At 43.8% G+C, this 21,092-nt stretch overlaps 2 protein-coding genes across 2 annotated transcripts in view; both read left to right on the top strand.

Moving 5' to 3' along the window:
- The first annotated feature begins 2,797 nt into the window (after positions 1-2,797).
- On the top strand, positions 2,798-11,862 carry LOC139046904 (uncharacterized). The gene is made up of 4 exons (XM_070520832.1): positions 2,798-2,958; positions 7,721-7,896; positions 8,522-8,733; positions 11,532-11,862. Exons 1-4 carry the CDS (start codon positions 2,877-2,879, stop codon positions 11,809-11,811), a joined length of 750 nt encoding a protein of 249 aa, XP_070376933.1. The 5' UTR covers positions 2,798-2,876; the 3' UTR covers positions 11,812-11,862.
- A 4,054-nt stretch (positions 11,863-15,916) lies between these two features.
- The window catches only part of LOC139061180 (sericin 1-like), a 38,894-nt gene continuing 33,718 nt past the window's right edge, over positions 15,917-21,092 (top strand). Inside the window, exon 1 of the mRNA XM_070540831.1 lies at positions 15,917-16,072. Within this exon, the coding sequence (XP_070396932.1) occupies positions 15,988-16,072 (85 nt within the window). The 5' untranslated portion in view covers positions 15,917-15,987. The remainder of the gene's footprint in view (positions 16,073-21,092) is intronic.

Here is a 21,092-nt window from a genome sequence, read left to right on the forward strand (position 1 = left end):
AACGCGGTGCGGCCATGACATGCTCGTGCCAGGGGACTACTATAAGGAAATATAGGTGGCAAGCTGTCCATGCATGCGTGCTGGACCTTTTTACAACTACTGTATGTAGTCCCCAAAGCAGTTGGTAGCACATACACAAAGTGTAGCTTTTTGTAGGGGGTATATAGTATATATATAGTATGCAGTATAACTAGATCTACGGGTGATCATTCTTAAGTTTTAAAAATCGCCCGGGGTAGATAGCATAATTCTTGTCCTTGAGCTGGAGTACTCGAAGAGGCGAAGAGACATCACTATAGCACGAGAAATCGAAATACGCATTCAAGCAAGTAACAGAAGCTTTCTAACTAAATTTTCTAATTAATTACTTCACGGTACATATAGCAGTTTACGAATTGTAGCAGCTGAGTTCACAAGACGCATCCACTTTAAATCAATCTCCAGGATGACATCAGTTTCGAGGTGTCATTTCCCCAAGTCTGGGCCGAAATACATGGGCGTTCCAGTTACTTTTGTACTTCAATGCATAAAGGAGCGTTTTTTTTTAAAAAAAGGAAGTGGAGCAGTTAATTTTTTACGGCGAGTTTGATAGAGCATTCCACCAAACAGGTTTCATTCTGGAATTTATGTCCAAGTAAGTACGCCTCGCAAACCCACCGGCCACAATTCGTAAATCGTAATGTGTGCGGTAAAGAAATTAATTTAAATTAATTTGTGAGTTTTCGTTATTTAGTTGAATATAGTTGAATATGCGTTTTTGTTTCTACTGGTAGTAATGTCCGCCAATCTGAATAATCCAGCTCAAGCTAGGACCATAATTATGTTGTCTGCAACAGGCGATCCTTAAAAATACCTTAAAACTTCAATATGATCACCCCGTGTACTGATCAACAGAAGGAGAACAAGCACGGAATCAATGTTTGTACGAAGGGCAGCTATCTTCAAGTGTCGTGTTGTTTATGTGCCACTATATTCTACTGAAGGGCCCGTTTTTGCGCATGCTTACACTGCTCGCTAAATTTAAGAAGTGTGCGAACAACAAAATGACTGTTTGCCGTAATTACGAGAGAACGCGTTTTGGAGTGTCTATAACTGTCGAGTTTCCCGTGAAATAAGAAAAGTAAAAGTTATTGGCGAGGTTGCAAACGTAAGGAAATACTGACACATCTTCTTCAGTCCAAGTAAGTGCAGCTCTACTGTAAGAAATAAAAAAAATATAAAAAATTTACAAAAAGCCTATTGCCTACAGGATTCTTGACAGCCGGGGATAGGCTGTTATTACACACTCTCTTATTTCGAAATTCAATTAGACGCTTTTATACAGTGTAGCAGCGAAAATAAGCAGGATGATAGAAGGTTTAAGTGATCCACAGCTACTGGTTTAACAGGGAGTCACAGGAGCCAAATCTTCGACGAGGGCAATTGTCTTCGCCAGGTGCAGCAAATGCTGAAACTGTTGCTGCCCTGGAGAAGAAAACTCTTTGTTGAAACGTTGGTTGAAGCGACACTCCTTGTTCAACTACTGTTGATCACGGGATGTCACACTGGCGTACAGGCGCTGGAGCTCCGGCGCAATAAGAAATAGAACTTTTGCGCTTTCTTTGCTTTCGCATAACAATCAACCTATTACCGCAAATTTGAGGAATATAGTGTTCTGAAAAAAAAAATTATCAGTCTGAGCTGGTTTGGTGTTTCTCTTTAGAGTGCTCCTTTAAGTCACCCTAGTTTTAAATGAATACCTTCGAATTTGCAGAGAGAGAAGGATTCCTTTTGGATTGCTCTGCACTTACCATATGTCACCACAGTCTTCGCTATTCTCCGTTGGGGGAGCTATTTTAAGAACGACTGAACACCGTCGTTCTTAAAATGGTATATTGCACATGATTTGTTTAAATCTTTTTTTTGTGGCTAACGTTAGCAGGGACACAATGTCTAATGCCCTCATACAACTCCCACCACCTTCAATCAATACGTTGGGGTATGATGTTTTAGTACACATTATATAAAGCCAGAGTCCCAAAGTATTGAATGACTCTGCTAAAACTCTTCAGTCTCAGTTGCCGTTACGCCGGGAGAAGAACGCGGAGGTTGTGGGCGCGGCTCTCACCAGGAGCAGGCTTTCTTTTCGTCCACTTTCGTTTCTCTTCACCTTATAATTTTCTACACTTCCGTTAAATAAAATCGATAAATAATTTACCCGATGCTTCTCTTGGTTTCATCAACAGTTGGCTTAATTCGTGTGGTTGCAACTGACGACAATCGCCCCCCCCACCCCCCCACCACCCTCTCTCAGGGTTTCCCTTCTCCCTCATTCAGTAATCATTCGAGTGGCATAAATCGACAATATTCTTCGTCCTTTGATTTTTATCCCGCCGATATACGGAGGAAGGCCCTTGGGCACGGAATAATGTCACGCCACTCAGCAAAGGCGAATGAGAAGGCTTTTGTGCGCGCTCACTATAGCCATGGGCAGCTGGTGCGCTTTTGACGGCGGAGCTTGCTTAAGTTTGCTTTTATCTTTGGCGCCTTCGTGCTGTTGGGACACAGATTATAAGAGTACAAATTGCGGCGACTTGCTAATGAATCACTGTGTCGCACAAGAAAGGCTCCTGCCTGGCGGCATAATCGACACGGCCGGGTGCGCTAATTGAGTGTCACATGGCACGATTCAAGCCAATCGCGGCCTCTTTGATCCTTCCGTCAACTTCGAAAAAAATGAAGCAAGAAAAGTTCATAGACGTGTAAACAATGTGCGCGGGTGGGAATAGTGCCTACAGAGAGGTCCAGGCAAGGAAACAGGGAATCACCTGCATGGGTCGCCGCTAACTGAGCGGACAACTGCCTCGACCATCGTTCGAGGGAAAAAGCTGCCAGCCATGGTATCCCTCAGGAAAGTAAGATGTTTCCACTTACTGGTAATATTGGCTGCATTGGCTGCTGCTTGGGGCCAGTCATTTGGTAAGCAACTGGCGGATACCTGCACGATGTAGAAGGCTTTGAATATGGCTTGAGATGTGCGAACATGCCGTATTTGTTACGTCTCTAAAGGAGGGGCTCCGATCGAAAGAAAAGAAAACGCAGTTTCACTCTCAAGACTGCATGATGTGTGCACGTAGTAAGGCGTTACAATATGTAAAGTCTCATACGCTGGTCAGGGCCCCCCACCATCAACTTAACTGTTGGTGGTGGTGGTGTGTGTGGGAAGGCAGGGAGGGCAAAGCATGATCCCTAATTTCTGTCACACTGGATTTCTAGCTTTCTTACCAATTACTCAAATTAGGCTATCTTCAATTTTTTTTTCAATTCTGTGAACTGGCCCACCGCTAGCGTATCGTCCGATATCCCACAGGGCTCAGCACACGGGCCGTTACCACTTATCATCTATATTATTGATTTCGCCAATAACATATAGCTTTTAAAGTCCGTCTATATGTAGACGATTACGTGCTATGTGATGTAATGAAGTCACCAGAACACCAACAGAGGCTTGACAACTCATTCAGCATGTTCTGCGCCAGGTGCGAAACATAGCAGATTAGAAATGATTTTACTGAAACAGTAGTAATGTCTTTTAGTGCCAGTTCAAACCTGCTGTATTTGGACTACTCATTCAACAACTCCTCGTTAGCTTGAGTGCATAAGCATAACTAAACTGGTGTTGCTTTTACACATACGCTACCATGCTCAGAGCATATATACCGAGTGTTTCAGCGAACACATTCAAGCGTTTTTTTAAGAATGCCTCTGGCAGATAGCACAATTACAGTCGATGAGCTGGTATGCTCGAAGAGGCGGAAATTACTTGCGCAAAAGATTAAAGTGTGTAGTCGACTAGTTAACAAAAGTCACTAATTAAGTTTTTAACTAATTACATTATGGCACTTATGGTAATTTACAAATTTTAGCCGGGCAGTTAGCTTGGAACGAATGTCAATACGATACCAGTTTCGAGATATTAATTGCCGAACTTTGCGAAGAAATGCATTGGCGTTCCGGTTACTTTAGTGCATCAATGCATTAAAAGACGTTTTGTTAATAAACTAAGTGGAATGACTGCATTTTTATCGCAAGTTTGACGGCGCATATCTCGTAAATGGGGTCATCCCACACATTTCTTTTCAAGTGAATTTGCCTTGCAGTCTCACCCGTTAGAATTTGTGAATTGCAATATCTGCCATAAAGTAATTATTAAAATCTTAATTTCTCAATTTTTGTGAACTAGTCGATTATACATTTCATTTTCTTTTTGCCAGTAATGTCCGCCTCTTCGAGTAAACCAGCTCAAGGGCTGCAATTGTGCTATCTACGGCAAGTAATATTGAAAAAAATATTGGAAGTGTTCGCTGAAATATCCTGTATACGGTAACTAGTAAATCACTTCAAAAACTTAGATAAATAGCGCTAGCTTTCGGCTGCTCCTGAATATGCGAAGCTACTTTTGTATAAAACGCTGATCGTACTTGGTTACGGGTTTGTTGTTTGGTGTCCTTTCAACCAGTGTGATAATAGTAAAACCGTATCCACTCAGAAAAGATCAGTGCCTTTTGAACGTCACAGATATTACCGATACTTCTCACCCTCTGCTGCTCTTCTTTCCTTGAACTTGACTCCACTATATGCACGCCAAGATATGGATTTCCTAAAAGACTGGGTGCAATTAGCATTCGCTAAGAAACTTTTACCAGAAGTTACTACTACGAGCTTAATTTGTAATCTTTCTCCCGAAGCATAATGCATTTACATACACATTTTACCCCTGAACGATTGAACTTTGGAATTTGATACCTGGTAATGCGCGTCTCCTTCCCCTAACGATCATATTTCTGTACTTGATTCTAACACGTCATATTCCGTTACCCACACTGTAATATATGAATGCGGAAAAACAAAGAAAACACGGAAAAGTTTTATTTTTACTACACAATATGTATTTCAACGGAAGAAACGAAGATTATTTCACTTTAAAATGTAATTCTTTATGGTTAGACAGACTTTTCCTAATTTTAACATAATTGGTCTCCACACGGTAAAAAGTGAAAAAAAAAAATGTGGCATCAATGCTTTGAGCGCAATGTTCGTTTCTTTACTATCCTCGATTAACATTTGTGAGCAGCTGCACTAGTCAAGCAAGCATAGGTAGATAGATTTCGTATGCGAAAGCCAAGTGGTACTACTTTTTGAATAAAGTACAGCTGCAATATTAGGGCTACTGATCCCGCTCGTAGCATGGCAATATAAAATCGTAGAATGAATGCTTGGATATGCCGCGTAGTGCCGGGTGTCTCAGCGGCACACGTCTTGCCAAGGAGCGGTCATATCTCACATGTTACACGTAAGTGTGCTTATCTGTGCATTTACGATCTGTTACGACCGCATCCTAGCATTCGAGCCTTTTGTACCCCACGAAAGCTGCAGTCATGGGGAAAGTAAAAGATTTACATCCCTTAACGAAATAACCTATGTTACATCTTTTGATCAGTAACATTACAGAAAAATAATAAGCGAGTTATCTTTGTGAAATCACAGAAAAAAAACCACACACACTAGAACGTAAAAAATGTTAGTAATATAGTTGTACTTTTCTTGTTCTTATTAAAAAAAGATGAGAACAGTTTTTGTACCATTCGTGTTGATGTTCGTCCTCTGTCAGTCCTCTATTGCACTCACTATGCTGCCGTAGCCCTCTTAGGGCTTCACTATGCGAACTAACTAACTAACTAACTAACTAACTAACTAACTAACTAACTAACTAACTAACTAACTAACTAACTAACTAACTAACTAACTAACTAACTAACTAACTAACTAACTAACTAACTAACTAACTAACTAACTAACTAACTAACTAACTAACTAACTAACTAACTAAATTCGCACTTTACGTTGCTCGGAGGGGAACGGGGGAGGCGCATCAACAAAGATGTTCTGTTTGTAAATTTAGGCTGCGCAGTGTACATGCAGTATAGACGACGGGAGCGGCAGGAAGATATACTGGCGGGTCGGTTGCTGCAATGCTGCGAAAACGCGGGACTCGGTATTTTGCACTGGAGGCCAGAGCGTGCCGTGGTTTGATTCGGTGTTGGTAAGTTAGCGAGAAAGTCGCTAAATTTAACGAGTTAAGTAGTAACCTTAACGATAAGTTTGTCTTTTTGGAGCGTTCGCGTCGTTTTAGTGACTTTCCTTTCTGGTCAATTTACGTTGCCGACAGCGTCGCCCTAGAGTGCTAAAGGCCAACTGCAGACTACGGTAAATCACGAGGCATAGGTGGCGGCCATATTTGTTGTCAACTTCGACCACAGTGGAAGAACCATAGAGGAGAGACAAGTGTTTCAACCATGCAGGAAGGAAGAGTTAGGATTTATCTACACTACAAACTTGTAGAGTAGTTTTTTGAGCGGTTTTCACGAGGCGGCATTGTTTCGCTCACAAAGCCCGGTAAACGATGCCGTATATTTTCATTTTAAAAGTAAGTGCGCGCTTTTCGACGTGCTAGTACGTCAAAAAGCGACATTGTGATTCTTGTAATAAGAGATACAATAATAAGAGAGCTACTGGGTAGAGTGTGTAATATGTTACCAAAATAACCGATATGCGCAGTTTTGCTGGATGGTTATTATACTTATAACGTGTCATTTAGACCACAAATCAGGCTGCACAATAACTTTAAAATGCATGCGTTTAATAAACATTAATGGTTTAAAAAGAACAAACTCGAACGTACTTTAGTAGAGTGCCAGACAACCGCTTGTTGTAAAAGTCCGTACAGGGTTTGAGTTGAGTAGAAGTGGTCCCTGCATGTTTCGAATGACTGTATTTGAAAATGACTGCTATGGACTGTTGGACTTACGGAACCTGTAGCACCGAAAATTTCTTCTATTAGGAAACTATGTAATACTAATACGGTGAATAAAAAAGCCAAACTCTGTCTGTAATCGCAGCCTTCGCAATGCTGCGGCATCGTGATGATTTCAGCTTTCATAGACGTAGCTTATCGTTATATATATTCCTTTGTGCGACCAAACAAACTCCGTATAATATATTCGAATTTAGTTGAATTTGGTGTGTAAGTAATAAGCAATTGTACATCACTGAATATCATATTGAATCTACGTACCGGTCAGATTTATATTGCTCCAGCTGTTGTTGAAAGTGAACTGCTTCACACGAATGATATCAGATGCTACAGCAACTTCCATTCGTTCTATCAAGATGTTTCTTGTGAAAAAAACAAAACAAAGCTGTAAACTGCGTTTAAACTACGTATCGCCATGCCATGCAACGTCATGCTGGCTTTTTTCTGCTTTTCAGACGACGTGTTCTTTATTTATACTATATGACTGATTATATGAGCGAGCAGCAATGGACATGCGAAATGACTCGGTGTGTTATACGTTACCACGAAATGAACTTCTTTTTTTTTAAATCTGAGTACTCTTAGTATTTTTCTTAGTTCCTTCACTTGTAACCCTGACGTGTAATTGTGTCTTCTACACACTTTCTTCCGTTTTCGTGTCTCGACGCACTGCCGTACTTACTCTGTAATTTGCTTAATTGTCCTGCGATTGTGTAATTGTTCACATGTTTCTTTTTTATATGTCCCCCTCCCCCTCTCCTTTATTCAATGGTCCGCATGAGGCCCGTGCGGTGTTTTCTAATAAAAATAATACAAATGAAGCTACAGTTTAATAACACTGCTCTCTCCTACTTTTTTCCCGTGCAGATGAGCCAGAACAAAGCAAGCAATACATCGAGGAGCCGGCAGAGACTGCAGCAAGCGACCCAGGGCAGCGTTCCGCCTACGATATAAGAGAGAACGAAAGCGACAAAGAAATATCTGGCGATGAAACGCGACAAAACTCAATCGAGAGTGAGAACACTGACGACCCTAGAATAAATGCAAGTATATTTTTTTAACAGTTAACATTTGAACAACTTTGCGCACAACAAAGACGATCGAGACGCGTACCTGATCGCCACAAAATGATATACAATTATTTCTATCAACGCAACTCCCGCGAATGACGTTGCCCATTCCTTTCAAAGAAAATAACATTAAATTGTGAAGGTTATAAAGTCCTGAAACCGCACAGTTAGAGGGACACCGTAGTGGGAAGCTTGGGAATAATTTTCACTACGTAAGGTTCTCTAACGTGGCCCCGAACGATGGCACACGAGCGTGCTTGCTTTCAAGTTCAAGTTCAAGTTTATTGCTTCATTCATTAGTGGTACAGGTATGCAGTAGAAGTTGTACACAAAGAGGTCCCACAGTTAGAAACTGCAGCGGGACTTCTTATTCTTGGTTACATAATAATATATAAATAAAATGGCGTCAATTGAGCTTTTGAACAAAGAACGGATTACATAGTTTCTACTTTGCTTGATTAGTGCACGTATTTAATACATATATATTACGTTCATAAACCTGCTCCAACTAATCGGCACGTAGCGCACTCGTGTTTGCGTTGCCGTTCAGTTAGTCTGTCAGTGAACGTAGCAACGGCTTCACACTTACACGTCACAGATCATGCAAAGGGAGGCACCCCTGATCAGGGACGTCGAGGCCAGGATCCACGAGGGAAAGGAGACGGAGCGCAACCTGACGGGCTTCCGCGACGCCATCCGACGGGAGATGTCCGGCGTCGGCGGAACCGGTGAAGCGACACACTTAAGGCGCATCGAGATGAAGAAGCGCCTCCGAGAGCTCGACCAGCGCATCGCCGAACTGCACGCCAAGTGAGTAGCGGCACGTACGCCTAGCATTGCACCTCCGATACACGCTCGTTTACTTTCGTAAGGTACGGCAGGTACAGTGGTACTAAGGGGACATTCAATAGACACAATAACTTAGTTTAAACCGATGAAGCATTCCTTGTATGTAGTATTTCGATTAATATTGTGCTGGAAATGGGTTGAAATTTAGATGATAAAATGAATGTCAGAGTTCCATCTTCTAGATTTAGCGCAGGGAACCCTTACACCACTACTTCAGTGCGAAGTCATGGGTTTCAAATTATTTCCTGTAAGCTTCATTGATCTCGCGATTCAATTAGTAGACGTCACAGTTTAGTCGACGACAGAAGTTTAGGTCGAGTGGGCAGTGACCACTTTCACAGATTCACGAAAGTTACTGGATACCAAAAGTGCGAACGAAGGTACTCCTCTGTTACACGGTTGCGTACTTTTCGAGAAGTTCTTGATGGGCCCGTCGGAGAATTCTTTGTAGAGACGCCGAAGAGCGAGAAGGCGGGCGTCAAATTAATGAAGTTGCCGGATAACTTCCTTGCTCCAGACTCAAAAGTTACGGAAACCCTGGGTCGCCTAAAGCGAAGAGCGGAGCCTATGATGTCGAGAAAAGCGGGCGATCCGGCACTGAAAACGGTGTTTAATTGCCTCGATGCCGCGACTAGTAGGCATATTAAAATGTTAGGGAGGGAACAGCGGGTGGTACTCTGCGTAAGCTTGTCGATGTGTATCCGCATGACAATAGTGTGGGCAATTATTGTCAGGCTTGCTAGAGAGGCTCACACAGGAAGACCATTGAAGCCTTCGCCTTGAAGCTCGGACGTACTCTAGCGGTCCTAGCGGAAGATTTTGCAAATGCCTACTCATATCACTGTTCAACTGAGGCCAGGGGCCCCATGCCGATTCCTTGTCGTATACCGATGGACGTCCCTTTCCCATTTAGGGAGCTGGAGTCAGTGCTCAGTAGCCTACAACGATGTTGTGCAGTAGGCCCTGACCTCATCAGTAATAAGTTGCTCACGAACCTGCCCAAGCCGCGAAAACAAAGAACTTGTTGTCTGCTTCAACAACGCGTATATAGCACAGGTGACATTACAGAGCTCTGGAAAGTGGCATAAGTGCTACCCGTTGTGAAACCTAGTGAATATGCTACCAATTTAGCCTCATGTAAAACTCTTGCTTGGGCTAGTTGGTTCATGCTTGAAGTAGTAAAGGTAAGGCGCAGAAAGGCGCTGGTCCTGTCGTTTATGTTCTTCTTCTTGAGTCTTGGTTTTCTGCACCTTACCTTTACTATTTTAGCCTCATATCGCGTGGTTTCTATAAACTTTTTTTAATCTTCTTTCACAAATAGACTGCAATTGGGCCATGTCTGGGAAGTTGATCTAATAATGTGTAAACATCAAAGCTGTGCTTAGATTCACTCACTCCGGTTAGCTCGGTTGTTTGCTAGGCTGCTTAAGGCGATCGAGCGAGCTGGAGCTAGAGCTAAAGCGTAGCGATGTTCTGCTGCCATGTGACCATGTCCTGCGTTATGGTGCCATCATACACCTCCAGAGAAACGAAATCTAAACTGGTTAGTAAAAAAAAAAAATGAATCTCCAGCCCGGTCTTGCGAAAGTGGATGTCCAACAGCGAAGCATGAGACAGTTGAGTTGAGTGGTTGTAGGCTACTGGTGGGATTAGACTTGCAGTTGCTGCCGGCAATTGCTGCACCGTAGTGTCACTTAAAATAAATAAATCACATAAATCCTACACAGGCCTCACACTTACAAATAGTCACTCCTAAGGTCACCATGTGGAGGCCAAATCCGTGTTCTGCAGGTAAGTTAGAAGAAGGCGAGAAAACTTCTTTTAAATTACGTGCAGGACACGAAGCTGTTGAAAACCACCATTACAACTGCTGAGAGGGGTATGTTATGCTTTATTGCTTTGTAGTAATGATTGTGATGATAATTTACATTAATAGGGGTAATGGTAACTTTGACAGCACCCCGCCGCTGGCCGTATTGCCATTTCTTTTTGCCTTTGCCACTCCTCGTATTCACGCTGTTCCTCGGGAGTCCCAACTATGCGTTGCCTACCCATAACGGTGCTGAAACATCAATGAAGTTAGTTGCTGGATCTTTTACATACGAAAGGCTAGGGACGTCACTCCCCACGTCACAAGCTGCCGTCGTCGCAGCAGCTTGCGCAACAGTACTCTTTACCGGGAAACATATGCGGGGAGCACTACGTGCTTCGCATGGTCATCAGGAGCGCTTTATCATCGACTGTGCGGTTCTTATGCTTGTTTTGCGCTTGTTCTGTATTGAAACGAATGCTGCTCGCATGTTGTATGTGTGACTCCAAAGGATGTATGTACTTCACCATGCTGAGTGCTTGAAGCCTGCTTCACCTCGGCCTGTTATTGCACAACCTCCGGGATCGGCCCACATTTTCTGCCCATGGACGCGGTGGTCGGCATTTTTTGTGTCCGCGCCCATGGACGAAAAATGTGGGCCGATCCCGGAGGTCGTGCAATAACAGGTCGAGGTGAAGCAGGGGAAAAGCTGAAGCATATGTAAACTATTAAGGGTGCTCTGAGGTTCGCCATCACTTTTTTTTTTTAGTTTCGAGGCCATGGACTTTAGGTGATTTCGCGCAGAAAACGAAGAAAACCGAGAATTTTAAGTCAGCAGTTCTCGTGTTTCATGGAGCCCTGACGTGTGTCGTCCCTCCATACTCTCTCCGAGTGGTCGAGCGTCTCGCCGGGGCGATTATGGGCACCGGTTACAAAACGATGCTCGCAGGAATCAAGAAGCCCAGCAGAGGTTCCGTGGCTTCGTCGGTGCCGTCGACTCCGGCGACATCCGAGACGAAATCCAGGCGCGCTCAGCACTGGACGACATCGACCGCTCCTCCGGCACAGCAGTCGCGGGCGCTGCGCGAGCCGCCAAAGGAGTGTTCGGGAAAGTGGCGAGCTTCTTCCGCGAAAAGGTCGTGGGGGCCGTCGGAGACGCGTTCCACAAACTTCTCGGCTCCAAGTGGCAGTCACTGAAGGCGGGCGTCAACTTGCTGGCCGGTGTCTAGCTTGATTGTCGCAATAAAGCACTGCTGCGCAGGCATGGTCCTTGTTCTTTAATAACGTTTTTGTCCTTGTTTTTTAACTACGTTTCGTCCTTCTTCTTTAATTACGCCACCCCGTCCTGGCGGACACGGCGGCGTGAATATTGTCACCGCACACGATCAGAGGCAGTAGCATTTTAAAGCGAATAAATTTCTTTCATTCTTTCGCCCTCGTTCATGCGGGTCGGAATTTCACCCCCGATACAAAGGCGTGAATTCAAAGGAAACGCGTCCCTTCGCGCTACCGAGTTGCAGGCATGTTTCGTTGCCGAATGCGAACGAGCTTTTTGAGACACATGCGCGCTATCGCGCACCGGTACTACCGTCACGGACGTGCTGGTTTCCGGTTCCTTTTTCTACGCAATTACACAACGAAACAAGAAGCGCTACCTAACTATTTTCAATGCAAAAGAAGTGCGCTTTCAAGCGCGTCATTCCTTTAATATAGCTAATAGTCTAGCCGGGGCTAAGCTTTCAGCTCGTCATTGGATATCGTCAAATCGCTTCACAGCATACGTCAGGCCTACAATCAGCGCCAATTCCTTTCCCCAGTCGCTCTTCCAGTGAGAGCGGAAATTGTCACCAAGGCCAAGGACAATGCGCACGGCATTCGGAAATACTGACAACTGAGCCACTCGGCCAGTCGAGCTGAGCAGCCGTCGGCTGTCTCGCCGTCTCGGACGAAACGTGCCGAGTTTCCAACTGAGGTAAGAAAAATGCAAAACAATTTCATTTCTTTCCGGCAGTAAAAGTTGTTTCCTTTTTCTGTTGCATTAGGTATGAAAACACTTCAGTAGCAAGCACATTTGACGCATATATATTGTTACGGGAAGGAAGAAACGTGTGTCTATTTACAGATGGCTTTTAATGGCTGAGCCAACAAGCGTAGAGCAACGATAATACTAAACTCTTCTTCGTTGTCTCCAAGACCACCTTCAGCGCCCTCTTCTTCCCACGTTACCGACTGTGACATCACCCCTGTCGGAAAAAGCACCTTATTGGTGCGGCTCATCGGTCTGAGGAAGGTAAGGTTTGAGACGGCTAACGTGGATAATGTCAGAGAGAGGTGAAGGCACCATGGCATCCAGCGGAGACACTTCATATGTGACAGGGGTCACCTGGCGAAGGATGCGGTAAGGGCCATAGTATCGCGAGAGGAATTTCTCCGAAAGACCAACACGCCGAGTTTCATACCAAACTAGCACAAGAGCACCTGGTTCGTAGTTAACATTGTGATGACGCTGGTCGTAACGCCATTTCTGGCGTGTCTGTGAAGCAGAAAGACGAATGCGGGCAATCTGGCGTGCTTAGGCCGCTGTGGCTATGACTTTCGGAGTGTACTCTGTCGGCGAGTCGAGCGTGGTCGAAAGGAGAGTCTCGAAAGGCAATGTCGGGTCACGGCCGAAGAGGAGATAGAAGGGTGAATAGCTAGCTGTGCCGCGGCGCGAGGAATCGTAGGCGAACGTGACAATATTTACGCGATTTTATCAGCTAGGCGTCCGCCGCCAGAGCCGCGAGGCGGAATTCGAAAGCGAAGCCAGCGATTGCCTTCCAGGAGTTGGCCTAGGGCTCGGCAATTCGCTTACATTGACAACATCGTCAACAAATGACAACAAATGATGATGAAAAGCTACAGATTTGCAGGCTGAAGGATCGCTGAGTCAGGAGATGGCACTGGCAGTCTATTCCAGCCACAGCCCGGTCTAGGCACAAATAAAGCTGATGGATTCCGAAGTGTCGGCACGCCGGTTTTTCATTGGGGTTCTGTGCGTGAGAGCACATAAGTCCATGGTATGTTTTTAGCTATCCTTGTGTAACAGACGCCAGGAAATGCATAAATGTGTGACTATTGAAATTCAGAACGTAGGAGAGATTTAAAGTTTTTTCAATTATATATGCGCTTAAACGGGTCTTCTCAATCAATCAATCAATCAATCAATCAATCAATCAATCAATCAATCAATCAATCAATCAATCAATCAATCAATCAATCAATCAATCAATCAATCAATCAATCAATCAGTATATTATTTCTACTCAACATTATACTTTGATGAAGAAGGTCAAATGATGCAAAAGCCGCAAGTAATGCTGTCCACAAAGTTGAAACTTGCGACGAAGCTTGAAAGTATAACACCCATATTCGAAAACGCTCTTCGACCCGGACGCGGCTTCCTCGACCCCTCCGTGTCGTGTCCATCGAAAATGCTTCCAAACTCCCTTTGGGAGCATGTGCAGGGATACTACTTCGGAGTGGAGGGTAGCACTACCTACCTATCGAGTACATAAACAACTGGATATCAAGAACCATGACCTCCGAGAGAGCGAGCTCCGCACAATCTCAGGAGCTATGCAAGGACACGCTCCCGAGAGTATTGTTAACATAGTGTCGTAATCGGGCAATGCCAGTAGGATCGTTTCTCTAGACGCTTTTTGTTGCACTATTCGTCGAGGAGCGTTACTGAGGCGTAACGACTTCTTTAGCCGACTTGCGGCGCCGCACTCCTTTCCGTAGTAGGCACTTTATTCCGTAGTAGAGCTACTGTATGACTCCCTTGGGCATGGGAGCCAGAGTTGCGCCACCGTGCGGATTCCTCACGCCACTTGAGCAGCTTCCAGTGATTCTAACGTCGCTATTCGCCGAGTGCCATCACGTGGTCGAAACGGGCTCCAAAGCATTGTGGAGAAGCCAACACTTTGCACGCAACGTCTATACTAGGAGCCATATAACCCAGCCGACAAAGTGCAATTGACGTCGGCACTGCTATTATTCTTGTTGCTTCTTCCTCGATATAGCTGACAGAAAAAAAGTGTGATCGCAAGTGTTTTTGTCGGTGAAACTGCAGAATCAATATCACACGACGCACTGACAACTCTTGCATTATATTAGGGGCAGCAAAATAAAAATAAAGATGTAAAAGAGCGTTTTCTTTAAATCTAAGTGTGGCGTTACAGAAGTTGCCCGTGTGTCTCCCGCTGTCCTTGAAGCCACGCCTTTTGGAAAGCACTGAATATAAACAACTCATAATGGGAACAGCGCGAACAAGGCGACGACGCAGTGAAATGACGCAGGACGAGCGCTGACTCGCAAAGGTAGAACTCGGTGAACCAAAATGCACCAAGCCCTTTAAAGCGAGAAAGCGCATCCTGGACACGTGGCACCGTCTTCGGTAACTCGCTACTCCTGGGCTTTTGGAACGGTGCACAGTAGTGCACTAATTTTAGCAGACGCAGTTAATAATCACAGGGCTGCTGTTATCAGTGGCCCAGATGTTCGCAGCATCACATCTTTTTTCTTTTAACTGAAGCATGTGAGCCTATAGATGTGTCCGTCACACATTGGTTTCACTTCCTCAACACCTGTGCTGGGCTCCTCTTGATTGAAGAGCACGCTTTGACTCGCGTTACCGAGTCACCATGCACTTGAACGGAAACAAAGACCGGATGTTTCACACGTTCCAAGAAGAGTAACAGCTGTTGTGTTCAGGCCGGTCAAGCCACTTTGATTCGTCAAGTTCTTTTCGTGACACGGCCTGAGTAGCGACGGACGTAGGAGAACAAGCTGGCCGGAAAACCGCCCTCGCTGCCTTACGAACGTTAGGCTGCTCCACGAGTTCGATGCAGCAGTACGGACGCGAAGAGAGTGAGGAAAACGTGCCGGTTGCACCCTACAGAAACTCCCGAGTTCCCTGATGTACTTAGAAAATCGGATAGTGCGCTACTGATTGAACGTGTGCTTCTCCGATTTGTTTAGCCTTTCGTGTGTGAACCCCTCGCGTACGATTTGCTGACCTCACCGACCTCAGCCGTTCGAGAAAACCTAAAGAAAGGCTGCAGTGAGAAAGACTGAACCCCATGCCCTGCATGGAGGCGCCGTCGATCACATGGGCTTGACACCTCCCACTCAACTGCACGAAACTACTGACAACGTCTCATTGGGCGCTGCTGAGGTTTACGTGCATACTTCGATATGCTGTACGACTGGTCTCGACACTCTTTTTCCTTCTTTTCCGAGAAACGCAAAAGAATGCGAATATAAAATGCGAGCGGAGAGAAGGCATGGCAGAGATGGAGGAAAGGTGAAAAAAACTAGCCACTCGCTCGAGAGTGAAGCTCGCACTTCGGCGGGAACCCACGACGATGCCACTGCCACCTCGGCAGCCAACATGGCTCATCACCGTGGCTGCCTGCGCCGTGGGAGTCGTTTCCCAGGTCCAAGTAGCCGGTAAGCGCCAACCGAACTTGATTACGATCATAAGCCTTCTGATACTAGAGATAAAATGTTGTTTATAGCGTGCAGTAACAAATCTTTCCTCTAAAGAGCGGGCGCATTAGTATTGTAAAAACATTTTGTGCGGTTCTAAAATTTCAATGTAGCATTACGTGGGCGACATGACAGCAGCACGCTAAGCAAGAACCGAGCAATTCATACCAGTGGAGTTATTGGTTTGTTCGCTCTTGCTATCTAAAACCAGACAACAGCGATTTGAATGCTTCTGGCTCATTAGCTACACTCTAAAAATTTTAACACCCTTAAGGGTGTAAATGGCTTGTCCCATGGGCGACACCCTTTTGGGTGTATTGCTACACCCCAAGCAAAGGGTGCACATTAACACCCCACAAAAGAAGGGGTGTTAATATGACGTCACCTCACCTATGGGTGTAAAGCAAACAACACCCTTTCTATATGGGGTGTAACACAGACAACCACCCTTTCAATATGGGTGTAGCATGTGACAACACCCTTCCAAAAGGGTGTTATCCCTGCAAGTATTTTAGCGTTCACTACAGCCATGTAGTTAATGGGCAGACTAGCTGTTGTGAATGCTGCCTAGCCTTAGCTATAGTACTACCTTGTTCAGTATGAGCCAGAATCTGTGAGGCGTCGTCATATTGCGCTTCTGGTCCGTCATGTGGTAGCATAACGTGCGGCCCTTTCAGGAAAACAATTTAAGGTTTCGCCATTGCAGCAAGGCACACACGCCATGCTTTCGTAATCTTCCTCTGCAGTGATAGTACACTGCCGGCAGGATGCAGAGCGCAATAACAATGCGCGCTGCACTAAGGACACAGGATCTCCCGCACCTTGGTGCACCAGTACTTATAACTCCGTGGAAACAGCACACAGCCAAAAGCATAGTTACATGCATTTCAGAACTGATTAAAAACCTTCTTTTCTTGGTCAAAAATTTTCGCAACACCAGCTCGACCAGGAGGGAAAGACACCACTGCTCGCTGCTGTAGCTCATATTGAATGCAATAGAGCGCAAGCAATGCATGTATTGGCGACGGTAACAAGTGCAGTACTACAGAAGCATACGTTTGCCTGTCAAGCAGTTTTTTGCCGTTTTAAGCACATATTTTATACCTCTATTCATCAAAGTTGTCATTTATCTCCACGGGATGCTTCTACTAGTACCTTCACATATATGACTTAAAGGTAGCACTGAAAGCCCAAGAACAAAGTGCTTCCACGTCGAATAATCTTTCAGCATTTACGAACAAAACAGCATGTGTAGCTGCGCATGCTGTTCAATATGTAAGCATGCACTATTTTCTGAAATATACGTATGCTCCATTTACTGACAGTGACCTGCTTATACCCAATAACTGTAATACCCAATATGTGCAATACCCAACCATGTGCTTGCATTGAATATTCTACAGGCATTGTAAGTTAAGCTACCAGAATAACAATCAGCTAGTCTAAGGTTACCTAATTGAACAAAATCATTGTAAAATTTGTGACGAAATGTCAGAAGTATTTATTTCATTCAAGAGAAATGGTTACATAATAATGTTTGCACATTTTAAAAGTAAAAAGGAAGATGAGTAAAACCATACCAATACAAAGACATAAGCACCGAATAATGGCACAGGCTTGCTCAATTAAATTTTAAGCAGAACAGTTTTTTTAAATAACCTCACTACGAACTATCACATGTTTTCATTTGAAAAGCACTGCATCTTATTATAAAGCACAAAAATAACCGGTCACATAACTAAGAACAAGTCTGAGTGTGTCTTTAACACAAGGATAAAAAGTTGGTCAAGTTGGTACAGTAACCTGATCTTGGATTGTAGCGCGAAGTGATGCGGACACAGACTAGAAGCAGACAGGATGAGCGCTAACTCTCAACTAAATTTTTATTGAAACGAAATATATATATATATATATATATATATATATATATATATATATATATATATATATATATGTATGTGTGTGTGTGTGTGTGTTTGTGTGTGTGTGTGTGTGACTGCAATAAACCGCAGCACATGTAAATGAATATTGAATACATAGTAGTAACATGAAGACGACAAACAAAAGCTATCAGCCATCAACTGCGTGGCAAATCTGAGTGCAAGCTATTCTCTTATCAAGTATACCTGTAGGCATTGCGACCAATGTGCTCCCAAGATGTATGAGGCATTAGTCATTGCAGAGTTGTAAGGACATGACAATCCTAGGATGATTATGTTCTTGAGGATTTTTTCCCCACTTTCCATCTTTTGAAACATGTATACTTTAGTCTTGAAAACAAAAATGCTACAACTGGCATGTGATAAGTTTTGCATCTTATTTCCTAGCAGCTCACTGAAAAGAGCCACGATGACAAGTTTAAATGCTGTTACCTCATCAGACATTCAAATTTCTTAAACACAAACAAAACCAGATAGGCATTAGAGTGAGCATCACATAAATACATTACACTGGTTTAAAGTTTTTGCACCACTTTGGGCCAGGTAAAAACAGAAACATCAAAAATGTTAAGATTCTACGGCCAACCATGAAAACTAAATAAAAAAATCATTAAGCTGTCTTAAATGGGTACAGGAGCTTTACAACTGGCCATCTTGGTGATGGACACGCAGATAGATGAGCAGCCATTCCACTGAGACGAGAATGTTGAGGGGTCGCATGGAAGTCTGTGAGACACTGCAGAGTAGTTCTTGGTCCACATGAAGGAGGTTGCTTGCATACACGTCTGGGCCACCATACTGAATGCAGTGTTACCGGAACCTTTTCCCCCTGCATTGTGGTAAAAAAGCATGGTTAAGTTTATACGATATTTAATATGCAAAAAAAGAGGTGAGGCATGCAGACAGGACACGAGAGTAGAGAAGTGAACACGAACGCGAAAAACATGAAAATTTTCATTAAATTGTTTTATTAGATAAAATTTTTATACTGTGTGTCATTCATTATGAGGGTTCATAACCGCAACACATTTATTATATAAGCAGGTAGAATTATCAGGTTGGTCAGTTTGTACAAGCTCGTTTGAGGTAAGAAATCGAGTTTCACAAACACAACCTCAACATTCTTGATTGAAAAAGGAACACCTTAGATGACATGCAGTCCTGTGAGTGGGAATTGCACAGTTCAAGAAAAACAAATTAGAACTCACAGACCGATCCTGAAAAAGGAATAAGCACCTGCTACTGCAAAAAGCGAATTAATTGGTAGGTTTTAGTAGCACAAGGGCATCTTTGGCCAATGAGCGCCAAGTCTATATTGCAAAAGATAAAGTTAGTGCATCTTTACAAAGCAAATACATAAAGATGACTAATGCCTCTCTGCACTAGTTGCTTTGCTCTAGCGTGAAGTCATTTTAATGCATGCACACGCACGTACACATGCTACACCCAAGTGTAACAGCTGCAGAATTAAAATTGGGCAGCAACAAAGTCGCGACCTTTAACCATTGATCACAAGCTGTACTAGTGACTGGAGGTAGTACCAATATCGCCAATGACTACTTGCACTCTTTCTGCCCGACGTTATGCTGCTTTAAAACTGATGGTAGCGCTAAAAAGGAACGGACACACGAAGAAAAGACGACACGACGACGAGGAAACGCCGTCGTGTCGTCTTTTCTTCGTGTGTCCGTTCCTTTTTAGCGCTACCATCAGTTTTAAAGAATGCATCACCAACTAGCCCAGCACCAAGTTTTATTGAAGTTATGCTGCTCTTGTTGTCAAAGATGAGTTACAGTCGGCATTGAGGGAAAGCTGCCCTCAAGAGCAGCTCTTATTTTTGTGTTATTTCTAACCAGAGACCAATGAAGTAATATATTTTTAGAAAGAGAATGACACCGAAAATTGAGTACGTAAAACATTTGGTACATTTTCCGGAATTAACTTGGGGGTTAACAGCTAAAGCGGCAATCCAGACACAAAACATGTTTTGATATGTTTGCTACCAGTGAATGCTGGAAAATATGTTGGCATTCTGTAGTTTTGTCCAACAATGCAAAAGGGATTCTTAATAACTGAGGAAATAAATGGAAAAGTATCATGAAGTATATTTCGTGAATGTAATGCAGAATCACTCAACTTCTGTTGCTATATAATCTCCACTTGATTAACCTGCACTTTCTGAACTAGTTCAGGAGGTACTGCATTTCACTACTCATTCCACCAGTTCAACGTGGTAGCAACTGCACGTTGTGATTTGTTTTACTTAGTGCAGGCTATGTACATGGCGAGTTCACAGCATTCCCTGCACTCGGCCGAAAGGCAGTGCATGTTTACGCAGCAGGTGTGGTGCCGCTTCTGCACGAGCGAGGCGCAGAAATCAGAGTTTCATACAATAATTACTAGAGGGAACTCTGACGTTAGTGTCCACAGGAGATCAAACAAGAACGGCTGTACCAGCATGGAAATTATCGGAAGTACATGGATTTGCCTAAACTTCGTCTGTTTGGCTTCAAACGGCTTTGTGACTTTGTATTCTAGTCATTTTCAACAATATACTGTGTAATAAATAAATAAACATTAAAATCGTCCGACGACAGGATTCAAACACAGGAACTCTAGAACAGAAGTCTGATATTGAAACCATTAAGCGACGGAGGCATGTAACGACAAGCGAGTGCAACGCCCTGATGAATTTATCGCGGGCATACTAGTGCCTTGAGACGCTTGGTGCCCTTCGATTTGGCTACCTGGACAAGCTCAATCGTTGCAATTAATAGCAATTGTGCGTGTTGGCGCCGTCTTCTGCACTTCGAAGAGTATAGACTGCGCTGAAATTTACGACAATAAGATTTATATAGCGTATAATATACGAAGCCACAAGAACGTCTGAATTCCCAAGCACGAATATCAGACAAATCCATGTGCTTCCCATCATTCCCATGGTGGTACGACTGCAGCGCCAGAGTTCCCTCTGGTAATTACTGTAAGAAACTCTATGGCAGAAATAACCGAAGTGCCTCGCATTTTGTTCTGGAGTAATA

Source organism: Dermacentor albipictus, chromosome 6 (genome assembly GCF_038994185.2).
Source record: "Dermacentor albipictus isolate Rhodes 1998 colony chromosome 6, USDA_Dalb.pri_finalv2, whole genome shotgun sequence".
Taxonomy (NCBI): domain Eukaryota; kingdom Metazoa; phylum Arthropoda; class Arachnida; order Ixodida; family Ixodidae; genus Dermacentor; species Dermacentor albipictus.